General features: G+C 32.8%; 2 protein-coding genes across 2 annotated transcripts in view; one reads left to right on the top strand and one right to left on the bottom strand.

Annotated features, from left to right (window-relative positions):
* The window catches only part of LOC113497741 (neural cell adhesion molecule 1-like), a 142,237-nt gene extending 139,740 nt beyond the window's left edge, over positions 1 to 2,497 (top strand). The window contains exon 11 of the mRNA XM_026877435.1: positions 101 to 2,497. Coding sequence (XP_026733236.1) covers positions 101 to 288 — 188 coding nt within the window. The 3' untranslated portion in view covers positions 289 to 2,497. The remainder of the gene's footprint in view (positions 1 to 100) is intronic.
* Positions 2,337 to 11,276, bottom strand: LOC113497740 (myosin light chain kinase, smooth muscle-like). The gene is made up of 10 exons (XM_026877434.1): positions 10,883 to 11,276; positions 10,324 to 10,448; positions 9,397 to 9,598; positions 7,049 to 7,180; positions 5,822 to 6,010; positions 5,251 to 5,311; positions 4,068 to 4,326; positions 3,571 to 3,649; positions 3,104 to 3,229; positions 2,337 to 2,945 (listed from the first exon to the last, which is right to left on the bottom strand). The coding sequence occupies exons 1-10, from the start codon at positions 10,932 to 10,934 to the stop codon at positions 2,653 to 2,655; spliced, it is 1,518 nt and encodes a 505-aa protein (XP_026733235.1). The 5' UTR covers positions 10,935 to 11,276; the 3' UTR covers positions 2,337 to 2,652.
* Between the last annotated feature and the right edge of the window lie 1,150 nt (positions 11,277 to 12,426).

Genomic DNA, 12,426 nt, shown 5'->3' on the forward strand with positions numbered 1-12,426 from the left:
CTTTTACTTTTACTTTTACTTTTACACTTTAAATTTCATGTCCACTAGTAACAACGTTTATGCCACATTTGTTTTTAATTCTTTCTTTCTATCTTCGCAGATACCCTGTTCACGGTGGGGCCTCTCTCGAACAGCACGACGTACCACGTCCGTGTCCGCACCCGCAATGCCGCCGGCAACTCCGAGTGGCTGGAGATCGGTGACGCCAGCACCACTGATGACGCAATCAGGCTCACCGCCACACTCCTTATCATGATTCCCGCCATCATTATGCTCTTCTTTAAGTAAGCTTTGTATGACGTGGGGATACTTTGAGTTATATGTATAAAAAGGTCTAATGATTGGTTAAAATACGGTTTCTTTTTCGTCTTCGAGAATTGGGCCATGCGTTAAAGCTTTATTAATTAAGTATGCTAATAAATTATTTCTTATTTCTCAATAAATTGATTTCCGTGTTTTTGTGAATCTCGTTATTGAATTACCAAGTATTGATATACGTTCAAGTTTCATTTTTTATCTTTTAGTATCAAATTCTTAAACATATTTACCTACCTATATACGCCAAAGATTAAGCCAAATTCATAACAACTTGTGTTTGTAAAAATATTTTTAAGTAATAATTTATCCCCATGACATTCCAAAGCAAATGTAGATAGATAATGTTAATTTAAAACAAAATAATTGTCTATTAATGAAGTTTTAAATAATTAAGTGTTCAATTCTCTTACCAAATATTTAAACAGCCTGAAATTATAGTTTAATGTAAGGTAACATTGTATTTAATAACTGGATATGTGAAAATGGGTGTTAGTTACAACTAGGACGATGGATTCGGGCTTATTGTTACTTTGCAAGGAACTATTGTATATTGTATTGCTGTGATGTGCATAACCGTTAGATAAGGCGTGCCCTGCTAAACAAAACAGTGTAAATTCCATCAGTCTTCTAAACCTCAACTTATAAATTACGAACTCGTTAGACGTTTTCGAAATAGAAATAAGTATTTATTGCAAAATTGAATTATTTCTGAAGTCGATATAATGAAAGCCAAACAATTAATTAAAAAGTTCGGAATGAAATTCAAGATAATCTGTACACTTGGATGTCTCTTTGTAAATATTAAAGTACCTTATATTATGTTAGCTGAGCGTTGAAGTAATTTAGTTATTTAGGTTATCGCTTATGTAAAGAAGTCAATGGTATACTTTTGGAACTAACATAATTAAATAAGCTGTTTTCAACACACCCATTTTATAACGCATTTTTTTTTTCGATCCTAACTTTCATAAATGTTTATTCTTCAAAAATAATACCAATCTCACTTTACAGCTTTATTAATCAAAATAGAAAACCAACTATCGTGTTACAGAATGCCTCTTCCGCCAACTCTTTAAATGTTAGCTCCAAAAGTGAGATGTACTCGTAGCTGGAACAATCTCAACCATACACCGATGTATGTGTAGTATTTTAGGGTTATATTTTAAGTTCTTGTCGTTAGTAGTAAGTTTAATTTTAAAACAACCTTATTTATAAACGATTTGCTATGTGTTCTTTTTAACACCAACTATTTCTAAACGTAGCACATTTGATTTCGTTTTTAAATAAGGTAGTAAATGATCACGAAATCGAATCCTTAACATTATGAACTATGACAATATTTGTGCAGGTACTATTTTATTAGTTGGTTGTAATTTTCTTTCACTTATAATACTAACCTAAACAAAAAGCGGTCAATTTGATGACTTATTGCGTAAGTCCCAGTTCTACCAATTTCTTGCAGGAAGACTGATTATATTCTATTGTATATTGTTTTCCTTTATATCGCTTCCTTAGATAGGTTTACCTTAATGAGCTGTAAATGATCGTTCTAAATGATCTTTGAGAATGATAAATGTCATGTAAAATTGCTATGGGCCAATTACATTAGCAATTACAATTGTCTTCGATATAATTGCTACGAAGGGTCTTGTCGTGAAGCATGTAGCGGCTTTAACTCCATGTTGTGATTTAATATTGATTGTTTTACTTTAACTGAACGGACCCTTACCCATTAGGCGTATGTACCATTAAATATTACTTTCAAAGTTAGCTTAAGAAGCTTCGTATCACTAAAATTAAGGGCTTGTTTGAGTCCACAAAATGTGCTGCATAACCTTACCTGAAGGACTTACAGCATTCCTTAAATTGAGTCTGCTATAGTTGTGGAAGCAAGACGTCGATCTATGCAATGTAGTGCTGTCTCGTTTCAACAACTTTGAGGGGCTCTCTCTAAGGGGTGTAGGTAAGCCCGCCGAATCGTATTTAAATAAATTTATAAGTAGTTGAACAAAAAATCATTGTTTTATAAAATGTTTATTGCCGTTTGTAACACTTGTACACGTTTCTGGTAATTTCTACTGTGTACATACATAATGTTGTCGGCTAATGGTTTCATATACACTAATTGTTATGTTAATTACACTGGTGTTTCTGCCTCTAATAAAATGGTTTATAAATACACGCACTTTTATTTCTGTTTGAAAAACATACATCGGACGAACTAGTTATTTATTTACCAAAATAAATGAACTTTGAAAACAAAACACGCTCGATAATACTAATTACTATCCAATTTCATAATAACATTAGAAATAAATTAATCCAAGTTCCGTCTTATTTAACCATTCTCATTGCAAACATACAGACGAAAGACACAACAAAAATGCCAACAGCGAAGAAAATCCCGTAGAATGCACCATCACTCATGGGTTCTTCATCACCAGCCGTCTCAGGTTCTGCGTCAGGGGTTTCAACGGTTGTGGTCTCTTCACTGTCATCCACACTTTGGACTGTAGTGGAAACTTTAGCTGGTGTAGACCAGAGAGACTCGCCAGCATCATTTTGAACTTTAACCCGTACCCAATAAGTGGAATCTTCGTCTAAGCCTTCGAGCTCAAAGATGAATCCTAAAAAATATAAAAAAATCAAAATAGCGCCTAGTCCCTATACTGAAAGTTCAAGAAAACTTGATTGGATCGCACAAATATTTACTATCGTACTGACTTATACCAATGTAATTAATTGCGCAAAATTAAAGGACTTGAAAGTGAAGAAGTATAAGTACCTGAATCTTCGGCGTCTTCGAATTTTGTTATTATAGCTTCATCACTTCTTTTAAAAGCTGCTTCCTTAGGTGCTATCGTTTTTCTGGTAGCATCACCCGACACTTTTAAGTATTCGACGATGAAGGCTAAAACACAAATATTACAATGAAGTGAGTAGGTACGTAGAAAATGCGGCGCTCTTTGCTTATTACAATCTCGTTATTTTTCTATTCGATAATATTTTGTTATCCGGTGATTCTTATTTTGAAATTCGATCGAGTTTGCTTCCGTCTGACGGAGCTCCAGGGACTTCGATGGGTCTACATCGTCCGATCTCTTTTCTGTTTTTGAGAGCAAGTTTAGCATCAGTATTTCTTTGTGATACAAAGATAGATAACACCTAGCTTGGGTGTATTTAAATATCATTAAACGAAAAGTCCTGAACATGTTCAATAAGTTCTTTCACTGTTTTAGAAATTTAACTTACCACTTATTGGGAACTGTATTTCTCCATACCACGTTACTTGCAATTGTACCGAATCGTAGGAGGAGTCAGATAAGCTCACCTAAAAATATATATTAGAATTAATGTATGACTTAAAAACAAACTGCAATGCATTATTTTTATAAAAATTGCTTCAGTTAGCGGAAATAAGACTTAATGTAGGTATTTAATTTATGCGCCTTTTAGATTAGCAATAGCAAAGGTAGAACTTTCTGGGAATATATTGCTATTGATCTAAACTTTATGAAAGGACACCACACGGACTGAGTCCACTAGACTAAAGAATCGAAATTCATACATTAATAAAGATAGTTACGCATACAATTTTGACTTGAAAAAAATGGAGAGCTGAAAAGTGGCGTCGAAAAACTTTGCATTTTAGATGCCGTTATTTCGAAATGATTAAAGTTCATTATTCTTCAAAAATATATGTGTTAGATATAAGAGGTATTTTTAAATATTATTATTTTTATACTCACATCCTTAGGGCTAACAGGTGTTTCAATTTTTAATAAGACGAAGTATTTGTCCGAGGCTCCGTGGTCGTTGCTTGCTTGACATTTAAACCTCTGTCCAAACGTGGATTGATTTGCCTTGATCGACAAAACTGCCTGAGTGTCATCTTCGAGCAATTTGATCTGTTTCTTATCAAATTCATATAGGACCTCGTCTCCAATGTCTTTAAACCACCTGTAGGTAGGCGTAGGGAAGCCTGCCGCTGAACAAATTATGTCGACTCTGCAAAACATGAATGCACGCCATTTTAATCCCAGTTGATAGCAAATGATGTCTAGTGGTAAATGGATGTGTTTTCAATTGTTAAAGTGATGAGCACAATCGTTTCTTTTATGTATGGATGTAATCCTACGATGGACGTTTCGTACTCTTTCACGCAATAAACACTAAAACAAATTTAAACGAAATTTGATACAAAGCTATTTTATAACTTGGATTTTATGTTCACGTGAAAAATAAAAACTTAAATATGTTTATCAGTAGTCAAGTACATACATACTATCAGCCTTGTCTATTCTAAGACTAGATGGCATCGTGCGAAAGTTATACAATGAGCTCAAATGTATGTTAATGACCCCGTTTTTTTTTCAGTCATGCTCTAGCTTTTTGTAAACCTACATATATAAAAAGTACTGACGTTAGATCATCATGAATAAGTAGTGACGTACAAAACACGTCATTTATAAGAAAAAGTTTTAAAGCTCTAAAGATTTTGTTTTTATTCAATAAATGTGTAACAAAAACCAGGAAGCAAAGAACTTAGAGCCAGATTATTTAACGAACGTTGCGTTTGACATTGTTTTTAATTTATCGCGACAACGATACTAGGAATATATACACTCCAAATGAACTGAAAAATTCCCTTTGTCTACTGAACTCTAAAGTCTTCTTAAAATTACAGGATAGAAAAACAAACGAGATTTTACGTCAGTAGAATGCAATTACGGTGTCTGTGTCTGTGTCTTCTTACGAAAGTAAATGACAAGACAAAAAAAATAAACGAGAAATGAAAAAAACACTCGGGTCAAGCAGACAGTTAACTCGATAATCTATTTTAATCTGTACTTTTAATTAGTGAGCAATGAATTTATTAAAGATACATATTAATTTTGACAGACGATAATTATTTAAACAGTAAGTACTCACAGCTGGTTTTCTTTTGCGTAAACTAACTTCGTATCATTTCCATCTTCAAATATGGGAGGGTCTGAAAAAAAATATTACAACATGTATTTTAGAAGATCCATGCTGTAAACCTGAGCCCAAGCTTTGAAAGCTTCACACGCTTCACTTAACGACAAAACGACTACATCACATTCAACAATATCTTAATTCAAGAAAACTTGTAACAATATCTTATATCAACTTAGATACTTGTGAACACTTCCAAATAGTTATGACTATAGTAACTATTTTAATTACCTGATTGTTTCGTTATAAGACCAAGGAGACCTACCAAGTACCACCATCCCGTAAAATGAGACTTTTTTCTATTATGTTAAATCTAAGTGAGGCGGTGCGCTACACGCCATAAAGCGGTGTCTATTTTAAAAGCGTAACAATCTTCTTTTAGAAATGGTAATAGGTCCCATGCTTATTCCCAAAACCCGTTTAGTAGATAGTGTTAAACATTTTCACAAAAACCTTCTCAGTAACATCATCTTATTTGAATTTGAGGATTGTTTTCAATTCCTATCTCAGTAATATGAACACTTACAGTTTACATTAAGAGTAATGTTAAATATTTTCGTATGACTGCAGTCTTCAGCTTGAGGGTGTTCTTGGATGCTGACACAGGAGTAAATCCCACTGTCTTCGGGTTCCAACGATGTTATAGTTAAAAGACCTTCGAAACCCTGAATATTGTATTTCGTCATCAGCCTGTATTTAGCCGGAGTCTCGTCATCTGTATAAACAAAACGCTTGGATTTTTTTTATCACCAAAAGAGAATATTTTTCGAAAAAATATCTCGCGAAAAATTCTATTAAAACAAAAACCAATTTAACTGTTGTAATTCTACTGCATTATTGAAGATGCAAATACATGTGTTTTTTAAACTCAGGCAACTGCATGCACTGGTAAAATCAAAGGAGCCTTTTCAATTTTATTCACTGTACTGACTGTCTTATAATTTTAATTAGGTAATTAACCTCTTTGGTTCCGTAAAGTCGGATTTTTACATTAACACGATACGAACTTTCCTTCCCTCTATTATAGTGACAGTAATAGTTATTGATATAAAACGATGGTATCTATTGTTAAAGTTGTCCTGGCATCGCTAGTACCTATAATTAGCACACAATGCTATATTAAATTGATTTTTATTTACTAAGATTCTCACATAACAAGACAGGTAATAGTGTAATACATCTGTAATTAAACGCAGTAATTAAAAGTAAATGAAAACAAACCAGGATCTTTTGTTTTATATTACACAAAAGATTTATGACTATTAATAAAAAAGAATCATAAAACTATTGTATTTCTGCATATATTATTGTAACAATAGGATCTATTGCATGTCAAATGTCAGATGACAATAAAACTTTGTGATTAATTACTCAATTGTAAATAAAACCAAATAACTATAAAAACTTTGAAAATGAGATGCAAGTAATAACTCTTGCTTTGCATAATATGATTTTACTGTATTTCTATTCCTATTCATATCTTTTTATTGTTGTTTATTTTTTGCAGTTGACTTTTTCAAACTTTATTTTTTTTACTACTAGATACTAATAGACATTTTCCATCTTCATCGTTTTTCCATGTTACGTATGTTTCTTATATTATGTTTTATTGCGATTGTGTAAAAAAATCTGTGTTTATGACATATCTGAAGAGCTTCAATTTTTTTTCCATTTGTAAACGTTGTCTTTTGTTTCCTTGTATACTTGTGACTGTTCGTCTTTCAAAAAAAGGTTTTACACGTCATAATTTTACCGGTAATAGTTTCTCCGTTCCTGCTCCACAACAGCCGTGGTTCAGGGTCGCCTTTAGCTTGACAGGACAAAGTGATTGAGCGACCGAGGTCAGCCGACACTTCAGGTTGAGTGTCTACAAAGTCCGACGGATCTAAGGACAAATACACGAAATCAGGAAAGTAAGAAAGATAAAGATAAACAATAAAGAAAATCAGATATACGGAAGTAGAAATATTCAATGCATGGACAATTTAATGACTTTTAGAAAAACGAACTTCTGAAACCTCCACGTCCCTTCAAAATTAAAATATTGGGGGTAACAAATAGTTCTTATTTAGGTAAAAGACCAATGTTAACTTAATGTTCTGCTATACACCAAATACGGGTTACAGTATTTTAATCCATCCGCTTAACTGTAACTTTTTAAATTACGCAAACCTAGTCCTAACAATAAGCATACATAGAATCAAGATTCATTAAATTTGGTGCAGTATCTACTCCTAAAAAATATTTAAAAATAAAAGTAGTCGATTCGCCCGATTCGGGTGTATCCACTATTAACCCCACATTTTCGACATCCTTTTAATAAAATATATATTTTAATTAAATTATAAAATTAAATTTATATATATTTTAATTACCATAATGCGTAGGTACTACATGTTTGTTTAATCTTAATAATTATATTATTATATTTCTCATCTTTTTAATTATCAAGACTGATACACCCGGTACTGCTCCTTGATAGCCCGACGCATTTTTTATTTATCTTCGTTATCGGTCATGCAAAGTGCACCAACCTTGAATTATATTACATTAGTATATGGATTCGTATATTGCACTATACGCCTTGAATTCTTTGTCTGATAAAGTTTATTATTATTGTGATTGGTAGTGTTATTACAATATTTGTTATCGAGTCATCCAATATTATGAAATCATTATTTATATTCAAGTTGATTCAGTTACTGGTACCTCGCTGGTCCCAAGCAGGTAGCAGGTAAAATAAGTATTTTTTCGTCATTGTTTTAAAATATCGCTTTCATTCAGTGATAAAAAGTATCGTGAGGAAATAAAAAATCCAAAAGTGCAATGACTTATTCTTTTCAGCTCAAACGACATTAAAATGGGTAAAAAAGTGGACTAACAACCAATTACAAGTGTTCACTTATAAACCCCATTATTGTTGATCAATCGAAAACAATTGCGTGGATCGTAATAATAGATTAACGTTATACCAACATACCAAACCACAAATTAAGCCACAACGGCAGAACGAACATATTAGACCATCCTTACTTGGTATCTAATTATCACTTTATAGAAAGTTTACAACATTTTTAATACCGACAATCCTTCGTGGTATCCTTGCATGAATTATTTGTAAACTGCCTCATATTGGGCAATATAGGTTATATTGCCTAAGGAGTTGGATTGAGGTATTTGTGCTTTTCTACTAACAAAGGTTTTGTCAAAGGAGTTCTCATGTTTGCGGTAGTCTGCGAGAGCATACCCGTTTGGCCCTCAGTTATAAGAAACAGAATAGCATGACAGTGGTTAGAGATCGGCAAAACCGATCGCCTTTCCCAGGGTGAAGGAAGTATATGGAAATTTTCAGCGGGCCACAAAAAAGGGTAACTGTGTTGTATGTGTGTTTTAGCCAATTCTGATTTTATTTGTTAAATTCTTACTTTTTATATTTTCAATAGTCATTTTCACTGAAAACGTTCACCATACCTACTTTGTCTCGTATTCTAGTGAACTAGTACCTTTTTGCATAATTCAGGTTAATATCAACTAGGTTAAGAGTGGAACAAAAAAATTAATGCATATTAATACGAAAATGTACCATACCACCTTGTTGTAGGGTCGATATTTGGAACTCTTTTAGTCGTACTTGTGTGATCTAAAGTGAACAAACAAACTAGTGACACTAATTAGGCCGATGCAGAGTGGTTTTAATTGGTAACGCTTTAATTAAAGCGAATAAATAGATGCCGTTATAGAATTAGCAGTTTAATTACCGAATACTGAAAAGGAACTCGATTTTAAGGCACATTTACATTTCATGCTGTCTTCGAGGTACATATGCATATTTTTGTTTAAGGTTATCTTCACTTAATAAAAAAAAATATGGCCTGTGTTAGAACCCACTGCTGGGTGCTCATCTTTTGTTTGCGAATAAACTATTAAATAAAAATCAACCGTCAATAAGATAATCACGAAAATAAAAATGACATCAATATTTTTGAGCAGGTAATTAGTCTAATTTGGGTATATTTTCTTCATCAGGAAAGTTCAACGATACGCAAACGGAGTCCTTGATTACCGTGTCAGTCCAAATTAAAAATTCCCAAAACTACTCACCTACAACACACAACGATACATTCTTCTCGAGATTCCCGGACCTACACCTGTATACCCCAGTATCCTTGACCACAGCATTCGTGATGGTGAGTACCAGGGCTGGGGCTCTGCCCCTCATGGCTGCCACGAAGTGCTCCTGTGAGAACACGCGGTTTGTCGGGAGATGCTTCACGTATTTACCGTTTGGGTCTATCCATTCTACCTGAAAAAAAATGGAACCAAGATGATTAATTGCTAGGAGTGTACCATGACCTCTAGAAGTATAATTGTACAGGTGTGGAAGTGAGGAAGCGCGCTATATATTGCAGAACGGCATCTCTCTTCTTAACTTGGTTGGTGACAGGCCTTGGGGTCACGGTTGTTGCTTATTACAGCTGCTTATTACTTACATAAAAAACGGTTCTTACAACTATGTTATTAGGAAAATAGATTTTTAATCACTGATATCGTTAGTCTAATCAACCTAAAACCATAAACATTTTAGTAGAGAACATGATCACAAAGTTAATGCAGTTGCGTTCAGAAAAGGGGAATCCTATAATCAGTAGTCAGTTATAGTGTGCCTGCAACCAAGTTCAATTGCTCCAGGCGCTGACATTGAATGAAGTGATCATTCTCATAATAAATTGCACTCATATATTATACTCTTACGAAAAGACATTTGTTATTGATTATGACTACGTAATACTTATCTAGCTCTTTGGTTTAGAACTGAATGGCAAAGTCATGGCTTATTAAATGATGTAACGGTTTACTCACGCGTCTGCTCATGATTAAGGACTCCGGTTGGGTCCGAAACTAATCGGGCTACCCCGATAAATACGCGTGAGTAAACCGTTACATCATTTAATAATGAATCAGTCTCACGATAGTTATTATAAAAATGTCATGACTTACTTAGACAAAATAATTCAATTGAACAATTACCTTTTGATTTCTGTTCGTTGCTTTACAACTAATGCTCTTATGCGCCCCAACTTTGAGAAAATCATCGTCACCGTACGTCACCGGGTCCAAGATCAAACCGTTTTCAACCGGTTTTAATCCATAAACTAAAATAAAAAAAATAGTTTTGCTATAATATGTTATCTGGATATAAATTTATGTTAACAAACCCATGCAAATATTTAAGGAAACAGAAAACAAAAATAATTTGTATTTTTTGTAATTAAGTATAAATTGTAAATTGTTACCTTTTTTTGTTAGTGTACAATTTTAATTTAAGTTATTTTAACTTTTAATTTGAATACATAATAATTAAAGTAGGACAATGTAAAATATATTTTGGCTATAACACTAGTAATTCGCTTACAAAATTTTAATATTAACTTTATGAAAAATCTAGATTTATGTGTGTTTATATACAACTTGCACAGCTTAGCTATCTTGTTAAGATATGGAATAAGTAGTCTATTTTAAAATAACAGTTAGTGAAAAAATATCTGAAATTCACACAATTAAAAAAAAATGCAAAACCGTAACTCACCTGATCTATAGAACATATACACTAAAACAATCACATAAAATAACCACTTCATTTTATATTATTTTTAAATCGAATTCTAAGCTTAAAATATCGAACAACACATTATTTAAAACGAGCAACCGAAAAAATAAATAAAAAAATATAAAAGTATTTTTATTTCGTGATGGCAGTGTCGAGTCCTGGATGAAAGTGCGATCCAAATAGGGTTGTCCCTCTGAACATCGCACGCATTAATTTATTTAATAGGAACAATTAATTTATTTTAATGAGCATTATTGTGTACAATGTCATCAGTCAGGAAGTAACACTTACTGTAGTTACCACGGAAAATTAAAAAGGTCATAATATTATGTCAAATATTATACCTATGAGGTCTATTTATAGATGTGTACTTAACACAAGACATGGAAAATAATTTTATCAATGTGTTTCGATGATGAATGTACCTATAACAACTCATTGAATCGAAAATTCGCTTCACTTTTTCCATCGCATTTTTGAAATGAAAACTTCTTTAGCGGCGTTGTATACTTTTTTGTAATGAGTAAAAATTGTTAAACTCGCGTCAGGACACGTGACCTGATGAGAACTTCTTTAGCACAATACTGCATCGATAGCGAAATAAATAAGTACTGTATTCTACCACGTAAATGATAGTAATTTAATAGTAATAATTAAAACAATTCGTGCAAAATTATTCTTTAATAATTCCAGAATATCAAAATGCACAACGTTACTATTCAAGTTTTCACTTCTGCCCCCGAAGTGCATCCCGTAGCTTTTTTTCTGCTTTATTCTCTACAGGGCTGAAAAATCAGACAAGGATTTATTGAATATCTATTTTATAAGTTGGTTATCCAAATCGACTTCAACAAATCCAAATTAACTTTTACTAGAATTCCTTTCTTTCATTCTTTTTGTATCCGACTAATCTTTAGCTTGCTATTGTAAATCGAACTTTGCACGCCTCGTGCCGGATGCAGAAATAGCGAGAAGAAGCAAATTATGTTAGTATACTAGACTAGCTTATGCGAGAAACAGTATTGTTTACATAATGTCTATGAATTACATAACCTAATTAATAAACATAGTAATAATTATACTGATTAGACCAACCGTGTTGATTGCCAATGTCATGGGTTCAGCTTTAATGTTTACATCTATATTTATTTTCTGCACTTTCCAGAAATATTAAGCATAACTTAAATGTAGGTACAGCCTTTTTGGGGTTACAAACTTCAATATGAAAAACTGTTTTGGTTACTTATTCGTCTATCTTACGAAGCTCATCGGTAGAAAAAATGAGCTGAAATTAACAATTACAAAAAAAAATTGTCATGGCTGATAACGTTGACATTCAAAATGTTACAAAAAAGGCTCTATGCTTTTTTAATAGCCGATACACCAATAACAATATACTGACTTATCGAAACGATATGAAGATGTCAAAAAAACGATATGCTATGTTTTAGTTAAATAAACCACCAGTCTTTAGTTACTGTACTGTACATACGTAGATGTATAATGACTAATATGCATGATGT

Source organism: Trichoplusia ni, chromosome 9 (genome assembly GCF_003590095.1).
Source record: "Trichoplusia ni isolate ovarian cell line Hi5 chromosome 9, tn1, whole genome shotgun sequence".
Classification (NCBI taxonomy): Eukaryota; Metazoa; Arthropoda; class Insecta; order Lepidoptera; family Noctuidae; genus Trichoplusia; species Trichoplusia ni.